General features: G+C 37.9%; 1 protein-coding gene across 1 annotated transcript; it reads left to right on the top strand.

Annotated features, from left to right (window-relative positions):
- Positions 1-382: 382 nt before the first annotated feature.
- LOC306847369 (transcription factor E2F3-like) lies at positions 383-12,924 on the top strand. The gene is made up of 7 exons (XM_079381281.1): positions 383-872; positions 2,699-2,801; positions 2,957-3,176; positions 3,301-3,468; positions 3,590-3,704; positions 12,287-12,425; positions 12,515-12,924. The coding sequence occupies exons 1-7, from the start codon at positions 615-617 to the stop codon at positions 12,799-12,801; spliced, it is 1,290 nt and encodes a 429-aa protein (XP_079237407.1). The 5' UTR covers positions 383-614; the 3' UTR covers positions 12,802-12,924.
- The last annotated feature ends 1,076 nt before the right edge of the window (positions 12,925-14,000 follow it).

The raw sequence follows: 14,000 nt of genomic DNA, 5'->3' as shown, positions 1-14,000 counted from the left end.
GTTTGGTTGTGGGTAACAAAAACTCTCAAATCCGTTTTTCAAACATTTTATGAGTTTCTTTGGATTTATGTACGTTTTGTTTCATGTTTACGTTTACACGTCTGTTAGATTTATTTTTCTACATAGGCTATTTATAAAAATAGCCTAAGAATGCGTCGGATATCTAACGCCCTCTAAAGGACAAATCTGTGTACTTAAAAGAAAATCCGCCATCGTGCGTTTTCATTGGCTGCACTATACCTATACGTCAGCACTTGAGGGCGGAAAACAGAACGGTGCTAGCGAATGATTTCACATATGCAAATCCGTTTCAAATATTTCCCGGGAAATCTGAGTTTCGGGGGAGGATCTTTCGCGCGTAAACCTCATCCCCTACTTCATTGTCCGCTTCCTGGAGCCATTTTTCGCTGTAGCGAGAGGGAGTTTGCATCGCATTTTAATCGCTTACATCGGATGTTTTAGGCTTTAGCAATTTCACTCATATCACAGCAATGCATTCCTAACACTGTGCGCTTTCATCATTTATGATTATTTTATATCCACTCGCTTGGATTTGAGAGAAAACGAGCCTCAAAGCACAAGTGGGACAAAGGGAACCTGCGCCTCCGAGGATCATGAGAAAGGGGGGTTCCTCGGTCCCAGGACAAGTAATGTTAACAGGGGTTGTTAGAGGTGAACAACACGGTGTTTTTAGTGCGGTTTCCGATCGACGGTGTGCAGCTTATTCCAGTGCAGCCCGTATACAAATAAACACACCGCCGTCCACTAATAATGTCTGTGTGCCCGAGGCTTCTGCTGACAGTTTGTACACAACTCCTCTACAAGGAGCGACACATGGGACAGGACTGCGACCCACACTAGGACGACCACCGGTAAGTGCCTGATGTAATTCTGTGTCTAAGTGTTGCACATTCAATCCTGCAAATGTTAAGTCGTTAGGCTAAGTCCACTTAGCCTCCTACTGCTGTGCTGTCATCATGGCTACTGCTGGAGCTGCTTTATGTGCATTCAGTGTCTGGAGTAGGCAGGTTTATTGTGCAAAACGAATCAGCACGTTTTAGATACTTAACTAATTAAGACCTTTATTGAATGTCCACCAAAAATGCGTAATGACGCATAATGACAGTTTACCACAAACAGACATGCATATTTCCGCAATGTTGTCCCTGCTGTTTTTACGATTTAACTTTATTAACTGTATTAGACAATACGACTGTAATTGTATGAGACAAGATGCTTTAATGCATTTAAACTGAAAATAACAATAACGGTTGGTTGTCCAGTTGCACGCCTTTTAAAGTTTTCTTCGAAAGCTCGAGGGTTGCTGCTGTAAATCGCGTTATATAGGTCTGAGATGGATCATGTGAAATGTAAGATCGATTAGATATGGTCTAATATAAGACTGCTTAACTCGCAAAAGCTTGAATTGGTGGAGTCTAGGCCCTGGTTTGTGTTCTTAGGATGGGGGATGGAGTCATTTCTGAGCTCGCGGACTCAGTGCTAAGCCAAATGCTTTGCTAACTGTTGTTTTTAACGTTATTTACTGCAAAAACTTCTGACTGGCATCTGTTTAGGAAGTCATTTGGCGTACGTGAGGTCGATGGTTTTCATATTACCCAAACTTAAACGGCTTATCAAGAGATCAAACTTTTGTTTAGTAGTGTTCAGGACATGAAATAATACAGCAATTATAACTACTTCAGACTTAGATGGTTTCAATTTAAAAAACGACAAATGTAAAATTGAAGTGAATTGCAAGTAAAAAAAAAAAAAAAACATGGATAGGAAAAGCAGATGGGGATGAATGAAGGAACTACAAATAATGTCATACAAGAATAATTCAGATTATATCGTGAATATTAATCACAAAACCATAAAATTGTGGGGCTAAATATACAATTATGAGCATTCTAATGTTAATGTTGATATATAAAAAAAAAAGTTGCTCATTTTGAAATTGTTTTTTTTTGAAAAAAAAATTCAGCAAAATGTAAAGGTTTACAACAATCTGTTATCTCATTTGTATAGAGATGTAGCAAGTTATAACTTAACATGTAGGGCCTTAAATTCAGCAAATCTGATTTTAAGATCACAACAATTATAAAGTAAATCATTTCTCTTTTTTTTTTTTTTTTTTTTTCCCCAAATACAAAAATATGCATTGTATCTATACATTGACACAAGCTGCAATATGCATTTTTGCATCACTTTAAAAGGGCACTTCATATGACATCAAACTGTTTCCTATTTAACATGTTATGAGGACAGCAGTGTTTTTGCAAGATGCAAAACGCAAAAAATAGAACTTGACTGCATCTATACTTATCTCAGGGTCAGTGGTACTTTAAGTTTCTCAGTGGTCACTGAGTTTAAGGCTTTGGTAATGGATGACAGCCTTTTTGCTTCCCCCTGCTCCAAGTGTGTTGACTTTAAGTGTTGTATTATTAAGTAAAACTAATATCTGCTGTGAGATGAATCCTGAATGGTTTGCAAAAGTGTTGGGTTCAATCCACTCAGACATTTCTGTGAATAATGCACGTGTTCTGTTCTTAAAATGAGGACATTACTAGTCTAAATGTTGCATAAAATGGGATTTTTAGCTTTTCTGTGCATTTCAGTTGTGTAGAGCTTATACCGTATGTAATCTAGTAACCCTGAAAGATTGGAACACCTTTCATATTTTATTTTCTTGAAACAGGCTAAAAGGAGACTGGAGCTGGACATCACAGACCACCAGTACAGCGAACCAGCTAAAACCCTTCGGAGTCGCAAAGGAGCTCTTAAACTGAAGGTCCCCAAAGGTATAAAGTTAATTCTGTCGTTCCACGATTTTGCTGATGTGATAAGTGTGTAGAGCCCCCTAATATTAAGTTATACCATATAATTAGATCACCAACCAACCCTCCTTCATTCTGCTGCAGAGTTATGAATGATTAAATTACCTCTTACATTTCAGCTCCCAAAACCCCACCGGAGAAGACCCGATATGACACATCCTTGGGATTCTTGACTAAAAAGTTCTGTCAACTGCTGGCGCAGTCCTCCGATGGAGTGCTGGATCTCAATAACGCCGCCATTGTGCTCAACGTCCAGAAGAGACGTCTGTATGACATCACCAACGTGCTGGAGGGGGTGCACCTCATCAAGAAGAAGTCAAAGAACAACATACAATGGCTGTGCGTTACTTAAAAATGTGGTTTGCTTTAAGCAACGCTGATTATTTTGGACGTTTAGTATATTTGAGCTGCTAGTTTAGATTTAAAGAGTTTTAAGAGTTGGCTTGTTCTTTGCTGTTTGCAGGGGCTCCAGTTTGCCGTCAGAAGGAGGCCTTCCATGTCCAGCCATACAGAGTCAGTGCCTGGCCAGAGAGATGCTGGCGCTCACTCAGGAGGAGAGACGCCTGGATGAGCTCATTCAGACCTGCACGCGCAACGTCCAGCAGATGACTGAAGAGATACACAGTCAGAAATATCCTTTACTAGCACTCAGCTGTAATTTCTCATGTGTGTAATGGCCACTGAAGATCAGAAAAACGAGAGCACTGGCAGGAATTAAAGTAATTCCCTGTTTTGTCCTTAACCTTTCTCACATATGCCTATGTGACCTATCAGGACATCCGAAGAATAAAGAGCCTAAAAGACCAAACCGTCATAGCGGTTAAAGCTCCATCTGAAACAAAGTTGGAGGTGCCTGACCCAAAGGAGGTAAACTAATTTAAGTTTTAATTCATACATATTAAGCCATTTCACATCAAGAATGAGGACTAGGCCTGTCACGATAACTTTTTGTTGTGCGATATATTGCCCCACAAATAATTGCGATAAGCAATATTATTGTCATTAAGACCATTTTATGCCACTGAATATATAATCATAATTCAACAGCGTAATAATGCAAAAACGCCTATACACTTTCAAATAAAAATATTTAGATCAAAATATTACCTTAAAATTTGAATAAATAGTAAACATTTTCTAACAAAAAGTGCAAAGTAACAAGAAAAAAAGAAAAATGCACAATGAATTTGGGCGGAGATTTTTCCATCTCCTGATTTTTCTCTGACCACCTTTTCTTTGTAAATTAAGGGTGCACACTACTGCTGAAAAACACAATCCCTAATTAGCAGAGATGTCTGTATGCACAAAGGTACAGATCCCTAACTATGGCCATAACTGCAGTGAAACCTTTTTTGTAGAAGCATTTTTTTAAATGTGAACTAGCAGCTCATGACTACACCACGTTATGTACGAGAAGCTGGAAAAGAAACAGGCGCAAGTGGAATGCAAAAAACATGGTGACATTCATTATGTAAATATAATGGGCAAAATATTGTCACCGAAAATTGAGGTCATGTCCATATATTGTGCGATAAGTCGATATATTGATTATTGCGACAGGCCTAATGAGGACTATTGAGGGCTAAAAAGTTGAGGAATATTTTCTACGCTTTGAAATCTTAACTGTATTTTGCCTTGTTACATTAGTTCTATTAGACAACTACTCAAAAGCCTTGTTGGTAGCAATTTTAAATGCTACAAACCGCAGCCCTTTAAATGTCCATTTAGTGCACTGATTGACATGTCGCAATCTTTAAAGGGATAGTTCACCCAAAAATGAAAATTACCCTTATGATTTACTCACCTTCAAGCCATTCTAGGTGTATATGACTTTTCTTTCAGTCAAATACAATCGACGTTATATTAAATGTTCTGGACTGCGTTTCCCAAAAGCATTGTAAGCTTAAGTACATCGTAGACCCTTTGAAACCAATGGAGCTACGATCAACTTAGGCTTACGATGCTTTTGGGAAATGCAGCCCTGGCTCCTTCAAGCTTTATAATGGTAGTGAATGGCTGTTGAGGTTTTGAAGTCCAATAAAGTGCATCCATCCATCACAAAAATATCTCCCCATGGCTCACTTTCGTACGCGAGAGTGGCGTTCCAGCTGATGACGTAGGAGCAGCGTAGGGCGCTCCAGGATGTCTCGTAAATATCGCGGTGTTGATGTCAACAGTCAAGTAACACATTTACAGTACTAGACACTTGAGCAAGCTAAGGTGGGACGTTTTATGGATAGGTATGCGTAAGATCCATTTTAAAGGTGTAGAAAGTGTTACCGCGAGTTCTATTTTGCCGTCTTGCAGTTGAATCTTTTGAAATCACAATAAATGCGCAATAAATACAGGAATCAAGATGCAGAATCGAAATAAAATTTTATAGCAAGAAATTAGATTCCTGACCTTATGCATCTGATCTGATTTCCAAAATTGGAATAGCTTTTCAATTCATAACTCTCGTACTAAATTATTTCATCCTTGCATGCTAAAAGACCTGTATGGTGACTATGGGGCTATGTGAAATATTTTTTCCAACTTACTAGGTTTATAATTTTTTTCCGATAATGTCGATAATATCAACTTTATCATAGTCAAGTAACAGACGATTATGATATTTATGAAGCCTGTATTTATAATACATTATAAAGGTATTCTTAAGGCATTATAATAAATGCATAATGCATTATAAATAACTTTTATAATATGGTATGTCATCTCGAATAATCGTAAGAGCAGTTTTAATGTATTATAATAGTTGTGGTTATAGCTTTTAGGAGTATGATGATTTATAACACACAATGAACACGATCCATCCGTTTACAATGTTACAATGGATTATATTTCTCATAGTTATGTATTAAGTCCCATATCTTGCCACCTTTCTTATGTTACTTAAAGCAGACAAAGACCACTTATGAGTAATAATAATAACAATATATATTTTTTTTTCTCAAACAGCCATAAGATCAGATATCAGATCAGATGATTGTGTAATATGACACATTTGCTTTGAACCATTTCTATTGTAATATCAGTTTGATTATTTTAATGGCACCCTTTAGACAGCTGTTAAGTAACTCTGCAACTACATGTCCAATAGCAGTTATGAGAGTATTAGTAGTGTGTCTGCTGAATATACTGTATGCTAACACTTTATTTTGATGGTTGCTCAACAGACATACTGAGTATAGGATAACTTGCAAGTATGTGAACATTCTACCTACCCTACCCAAGTCTACTAATACAATTAGTTTTATATAAACATTCATGCACTCAAGAGATGTCGTAAGGTAGTGTGACCGATTGTGAACGTAAAGAGTTGAGAGAGAAAACAAGTGTATTGGATCTGTGCATTGATAGCAGCCGCTGCCACCAGTCATTAATGTTAATCAAAGAACAAAAGAAAAGAAAATCCCTCTGATCTTGATTGAATCACTTTTGTAACCTCAGTTTATATTTTAATTGCCTGTTTTTCGGCGCCAACTACGGTAATGGCAACGTGCATCTGTGTATATGATTATTTTAGAGATGCGTTCCAATATAATTCATCCTTTGTTTAATAAATGTTAAACAGAAAAAAAGACATGGTAGCACTGCATTTGTTTCTGAATATTTATTTAAACGGATGGTATAATTATGAAACCACAAACATGACAGTTATAATTTAAAATACGCAAATTCCTTCACAGCCTATTAATACAGCCCGCACAGCGCCCTATTTTATTGTATTTATTTAAGATTTTTAAGCTGAGAATATAGCACTATAAATTCTTAATTAATTTTTCGGATTAAGACATTACAGGTATATCTCAAAAAAAAATTATATTGTGAAAAACTGCTTTTTTTTGTAACTTATTTCAAAAAGTGAAACTTTCATATATATATATTAGATTCATTACATGTAAAGTAGGACATTTCAATTTTTTTTTTTTTTTTTAAATTGATGATTAGAGCTTACAGCTCATGAAAGTCAAAATTCAGTATCTCAAAATATTAGAATATTTCCTGAGATCAATCAAAAGGATTTGCAAAGCAGAAACATTCAAGTTCTTTTAAAGTATGTTCATATATGCACTCAATACTTGGTCGGGGCTCCTTTAGCACAAACTCCAGCATCAGTGAGGAATGGCATGGAAGCGATCAGCCTGTGGCTCTGCTGAGGCACTATTGAGCCTTCAGCTCATCTGAATTGTTGGATCGACTGTTTCTCATCTTTCTCTTGAAAATATACCATAGATTCCATATGGGGTTCAGGTCAGGCATGTTGGCTGGCCAATCAAGCACAGTAATATCATGGTCAGCAAACCAGTTGGAAGTGGTTTTTGCACTGTTGGCAGGTGCTAAAGTCCTGCTGGAAAAGCAAATCAGCATCTCCATAAAGCTTGTCAGCAGATGCAAGGATAAAGTGCTCCCAAATCTCCTGGTAGACGGCTGCATTGACTCTGGACTTGATAAAACACAATGGACCAACACCAGCAGATGTCACGGCACCCCAAATAATCACTGATTGTGGAAACGTCAAACTGGACTTCAAGCATCTTGGGTTCTGTGCCTCTCCACTCTTCATCCAGACTCTGGGACCTTGATTTCCAAATGAAATGCAAAATTTAAATTTATCTGAAAAGAGGACTTTGGACCACTAAGCAACAGTCCAGTTCTTTTTCTCCACAGCCCAGGTAAGATGCTTCTGACGTCGTTTCTGTTTCAGATGTGGCTTGGTAGCCCTTTTCCTGAAGACATCTGAGCGTGGTGACTCTTGATGCACTGACTCCAGCTTCAGTTCACTCCTTGTGAAACTCTCCAAAGTGTTTGAATCAGCTTTTCTTGACAGTATTCTCAAGCTTGCGGTCATTCCTGTTGCTTGTGCACCTTTTCCTACCCAATTTCTTCCTTCCAGTCAAGTTTGTATTTAATATGCTTTGATACAGCACTCTGTGAACAACCACACCTTTCAGTCATGACCTTCTGTGACTTACCCTCTTTGTGGAGGGTGTCAGTGATTGCCCTCTGGACAATTGCCAAGTCAGCAGTCTTCCCCATTATTGTGGTTTCAAAGAACAAGAGATACCCTGAATTTATTCTGTAGAGATAGTCGTTTAATGAAACTCTAATATAAATATTCTAAAATATTGACTTATTTTGACTTTCATGAGCTGTAAGCTCTAATCAAAATTAAAACCAAAAAAAACGTTTGAAATGTCTTGCATTAGAGACCTCCAAACCAGAAAGAAAAAAATCATGATTTGTTGTATGTGATAAATATCAGGTAGCCTACATTGTAGCTTGACTACAAGCTTAAAAACAATGCTTCAATTAACTTAACATCATGAAATGTCTACACGGGCGATAATGCCAAAGAGAAACATTGGAAAATAGGCATTTTGTTTCTTCGATAACAGTCCATTGAGGTCAGACACACAAAAAAAAAAAGAATATGCCGGAGTGATGAATAGGGATGATTATTGTTCCTGATTGGTCAATTATACAATTATGTCAGTGCCCACTTTGGTGAGTATTCTTTTAAATGCAGTTGGTAAGTCAATGTCACAGTTGGGAAAGAATTTAGGGGTCAGTATATTGGATTTATGCATTAGGTCTTAAAAGCCTGTTTTGAAAGGCTGCTAATATTTTCATGTAGGGAGATAAAGCTACATTTGAACCAAATTTTGGACCATAATATTGAGTATCAATAAAATCCTAACAATGCTTTCTCAGGCAAGAGAATATGGGAGAGCCTTAACAGCTCTCTGCTTATTTTGAGTCTGATATGGCAGAAAAGACTTGAGGTTGATTCACTGAGTGAGTGAACCATTTGTGGCATGAGTCAAACTCATTATTCTTAATTATTGTATATTCTCTTCATTAGTGTTCTTTATCACCTTAATTATATGTTGTCTGCACTATGTTTGTACTTTCTGTACTGGAAGCTCATAACACCAAGACAAATTCCTTGTGTGTGCAAACACACTTGGCAATAAAGCTCTTTCTGATTCTGATTGTGATTACATGTTATGAATGTAAAAAATGAAAGTTTCACTTTTTGAAAAGTTACAAAAACATGAAGTTTTTCACGATATTATAATTTTGAGATAGGCCTAGTAGGCTACCATACAGGTACATCTCAGCTCACCCCTCAACATGCACGCATTCGCAGTTTCGGCAGCCCAACACTGAATAGCCTATTATATTGTGGGCATTGTATTTTGATAAAATAAAAATTAAAACACACAAATGAAATTTAAATTACCCCTGCTTCTAAAAAAATAAAGCAGTTATTTTTATTTCTTAAAAACCGGGCCAAAAGAGACCTCCAAACCAGAAAGAAAAAAATCACGATTTTAGTTGTATGTGATAATTATCAAATAGCCTAAGTTGTAGCTTGACTACAAGCTTAAAAACAATGCTTCAATTAACATAACATCATGAAATGTCTACACGGGCGATAATGCCAAAAAGAAAGAGAAACATTGGAAAATATGCATTTTGTTTCTTCGATAACAGTCCATTGATGTCAGACACACACACACAAAAAAGAATATGCCGGAGTGATGAATAGGGATGATTATTGTTCCTGATTGGTCAATTATACAATTATGTCAGTGCCCACTTTGGTGAGTATTCTTTTAAATGCAGTTGGTAAGTCAATGTCACAGTTGGGAAAGAATTTAGGTGTCCGTATATTGGATTTATGCATTAGGTCTTAAAAGCCTGTTTTGAAAGGTTGCTAATATTTTCATGTAGGGAGATAAAGCTGCATTTGAACCAAATTTTGGACCATAATATTGAGTATCAATAAAATCCTAACAATGCATTCTCAGGCAAGAGAATATGGGGGAGCCTTAACAGCTCTCTGCTTATTTTGAGTCTGAAAAGACTTGAGGTTGATTCACTGATTCACTGAGTGAGTGAACCATTTGTGGCATGAGTCAAACTCATTCAAGAGCCATTTTGACAGGTTAAAAACCCTCTTAATTTGAGTCATTTACAAACCATGTGGTTTAGATTTGTGTTGTCATGTTGAACCCGGTAAATAGCTCAAAGTTTGTTCATTGCTGACATGACAAACAATGCTTGTTTTGATCACTTTTGATTTGTGTACGGACTTGTTCACTAAACTCAACATCCTATCAAAGTTCTCACTCTTACCGATGGCCCCGGCACCGATTCAACATGCTGACATTGTGGAACACACCAAAAAAACTAGATCTGTGATCCGTACGGAACAGCCCCCACGGTTCGGCACGCATGTGATTCGCGGATTGACTGTTAAGTTTAACCATCATAGAGTGAAAGTATCTGCACGTGTTTTGTCTTTAAGTCGAATCGGGACTCGCACACCGTTTTCTGTGCTCTGCCGCGCACACGCAGAGAGAGGAGCGATTCCGATACCGCGTTTCAGACAACGCCTCAACAGATGGATATACATACACACAAATTTGTTAAAATACCAGTTTTGGCAAGTATTCTGGTAAATACAGTCGGTTATGTTTTAAATTAACGTATACAGCTGAGAAAGAAACCGGATGCGTGTCAGTATTAGGTCCATGCATTTAGTCTTAAACAGACGGCAGCCTATAATACCTGCTTCTGTCTGCTAATCAAACAACACAACAGCTTTAACAAAGAATAATCTGTATTTAACTTATGCAGTGTAAAACTTAAATTTCTGCACCTGAATACTACGTTTACTGTCTTTTTATAATTTATGTTGTAGGCTGTTCATCTATGCTTGTAATTTGTGTAATTGTTCTTGTTTTATTACTGACTTTAGTAGTTAAGCTAGTAGTTTCTGCTTGGGTATAGAAGTACTTAAAGCAAGCTTATAATAATTACTAATAATAACTAAAAAACTTTTATTATCTGATCTGTGACTCAAAATCTGTAGTATAATCCGAACTGTGAGTTTTGTGATCCGTTGCACCACTACCGGCAAATGCTCGCTGACAGCTGACCATTGGTATGTCCCGGCATTTACTGGACCTGGTTCTAACATGAACCCACAGCATTTGGTGACGTTTTGTAGCTTTTAGAGAAAAAAACGAAAGCTGCTCCTTTCCATATCATTTTCCAGTGGCTCCTGTAATTACACAAGAATTACAAACTTATTTCGCAACATTAGCTCGAAAGATCAGAAAAGGCCCAACATGCAGACTAGGCTTGCTGTGATGGTCTGTGTTGGCGGTAATACCGTTAAGCTACAACACCAGTTACTTCACTTGCCCACCACGGTACCGCCCCACCGTCATTTTAGTTTTATTTTAATAGTAATAAAAGTAATTTAGTTCCGTTAGAGAACACTAAAAATAAAAACTGAACGCGGCTGCACAATGCAGCGTGCTGAAGGACCGTCTCTTCACAGATCAGACTTCATTTATCACACGAGGAGAGTGAGTCGAGCTGACTGACAAGAAGAGTGAGGTGAGACAGACAAGACAATGGCGGATGATTTTTGTTTCGAAACAAAATGCAAAAGCGCCTGTTTGGAAATAATTTAGATTTTGAACAGCCTGTTGACTTTTGCTGTTTATCTAATGTGATATTGGAAGATATTAATTTTTTTTTTACTTTAATTTTATTTGACATCAAGGTGTATGCAATGCCTCCAAGCTTTTTTTTTTTTTGCTAATAAACATTCTACGTTTCTTATGTTTTTGGTTCCACAGTGTTTAATTTTCAATTTTTGTATACCAATTTAAACTAAGTAATTTGTTTTTTTATTAGGCTTAACCTATAGCATGGTGTATTTTTATTTTTAGTAATAAAAGTTCTATGATTTATATATAGGTGAAGTGAGTTTGGCGTTTTATTTTGTTGCTTGATTTGCATTCACGCAATTGATGCTGAATTGCTATTAATTCGAAAGTGAACGTAAAGTGCATAGCGCTTTTTAAGCTGTTTAAAAGTGAAGGAAAGCAAAGAAAAGAGGGAAAACTGAAATGAACTGAAAACAAACAATCGTCGGCGCCGATAGCCTCGTGGGCAGTGCGTCGACATGTAGCGCCATTGCTCTTCGGGCATCCTGTGTTCTAGTCTCGGCTCGCGGACCTTTCTCGATCCAGTCTCTCTCTCTCTCTCCCTCCAACTTCGTTTCCTGTCTAACTACTGTCCTATCAAATAAAAGGCAAAAATGCCAAAAATAAATCTAAAAAAAAAAAAAACAAACAATTGCTTTACGCCGAATTGCCACTAATTTGGAAGTGAAAGTAAAATGTGCACGACCCTACCCTCCAAGAAATCAAGACAGAAGTGACTGAAAGTGGACAGAAGAGACCAAATGAGATTGTTAGTGGGAATGTGTCTCACTTGTCTACTTGTGCTCGGGTTGACTAAAATGCTTCTTAAATACACTTGGTGTAAACTGAGTCTAATTGGATGTCTAGTAGAGGCAGCTCATTAAAGGGATTTGTATTTGTTCCATATACTTAAACTCCTTTTTAATGTCCATTCAGAGTTTACAGGTCCTCCTGAGTAGCTCCAAGGGTCCCATTGATGTTTTCCTCTGTGCGGACGGTGGCGACTCCGGGAGCCTGCTGCAGAACGGCCTTGATGTAAATGGAAATCACCCTACATTTCTCAAAGTCTCCCAAGGCAAGAACTTCTACAGCATCAATACCTTGGTCCTTCCAAAAAAGTTCATCCTTAAAGTTTTTTTTTTTTGCTGTTCTTTATCATTTCAGAAGCCGCTACAGATGGAATGGCTGATGGTGTGAAGATGAACGGCAGCTCTAACGGTGGCGTCAACGGTTATGGGCCCCTGACTGGAAGTGCCCCCATGTCACCCCTCAGTTCCTCCTTGTCTTCCATTCTCCAGCAGCCGGAGGAGTCCATCCCCTTCGTGCCGCTGTCTCCTGCTCTTCTCAACGATGAATACATGCTGGGTTTAGGTGATGAGCAGGGCATAAGCGATCTGTTTGACTCCTGCGACCTGGACACGCTAGCACTGGATGACCTGCTCAGGATATGAGCGATCCCGGAGACCGACCGGACCTGTTTTCAAGTTAGTTGATGGGTGCTTCTTAGTTCCTGAATGAAATCTTGATTGGTGAGATTGGTGGGCATAACTCTGGGGATGAACTACAGACTGAACTTGATGAACTCTAAAATCTCCCTTGTCGGATTTGACATTGACCGTTTACGCATGGATCTTACTGCTAAGGGATCCAAGGTTTCGGTTGTCTGATACTGTACAGATGGGTTTCTGTATCCTGATAATGTTGTTTTAAAGTTGTTTTTTAGTGTGGTGAATTGCATGAGCTGTGTGATTGGTCTATGAACTTTGTCATACTGGTTTTCCTGATGGCACATCTACAAATAACGCAGAAAGGTCACAATTTGTTCAGAATGGAGTATTTCTCTACTCTCAATGTGGACGTTTCTGTCCATGTGAGAATCTCTTGCTTGCTTTCTTGGGGAAAAAGAAACCTCTCAGCATCATAGGCTAGCTAAGTATCAAAGAAGATCAGAGTTGTTTCTTTATTGAATGATCCAAAGTGCATTTGGTGCTCCTTCATTTAGTATGCGTTTTGCCAGTGTTCAGCAACTCAGGGCACAGATCAAGGAGCGAGTGCTTTGTGTGCTGGTCTAGTGATCTCTGGGTAAAATCAGATCTGTTTTCCTGAGCTACAGTGTCTTATCCCTTTTGTTACCAAATGATTTTGTGCAAATAAATGACAATGTTGATGCATTTCGTTGCGATTCCTTGTGTAAACAACAATGTAATGATTCTGCGTGCCCTTCCGGTACTACAGTTTTGGCTAGTGTTTTAAACTTTAGATTGGAAAGTGAACTTTGGATATGACCCTAGTCCCCCTCAATGTTGAATGTATTTCTGTATCTGGATTGCACTGAAGACTGAAGTCTTATGAAGCCATCATGGACATCAGTGGCATATATCGCCACATGATTATGAAACGTTTAGTGTCCCACAGAGAATTGTAGGTTTTTCAGTAGCTTTAATAAATTCCCCAGCATTATTTCTCCTTTTTCTTTGTCCATTCCAATAAATTAACTTTTTTTTTTTTTTTTTTTTTTTTCACATCTTCTGGAAAAGCCTCATTACATGCTTATAAACAGACCACTGTTCTAATACCTTTTTCAATCTTTTTTCCTGCAAATTAGACTGCCGATCTGTATTTTCTGTAACCTTTTTAGGAGAGTTCAATT

This window comes from Barbus barbus, assembly GCF_936440315.1.
Source record: "Barbus barbus genome assembly, chromosome: 27".
Classification (NCBI taxonomy): domain Eukaryota; kingdom Metazoa; phylum Chordata; class Actinopteri; order Cypriniformes; family Cyprinidae; genus Barbus; species Barbus barbus.
The sequence above is the reverse complement of the archived record's forward strand: the minus strand, read 5'-3'. Positions and strand labels throughout refer to the sequence as shown.

Excerpts from the sequence above, each read along its gene's own strand:
- LOC306847369 (XM_079381281.1), top strand. The coding sequence starts at position 615 with ATGAGAAAGGGGGGTTCCTCGGTCCCAGGACAAGTAATGTTAACAGGG. Across the intron at positions 2,802-2,956 it reads TAAACTGAAGGTCCCCAAAG|CTCCCAAAACCCCACCGGAG; the intron begins GTATAAAGTTAA and ends CTTACATTTCAG. Across the intron at positions 3,469-3,589 it reads GAAGAGATACACAGTCAGAA|ATATGCCTATGTGACCTATC; the intron begins ATATCCTTTACT and ends AACCTTTCTCAC.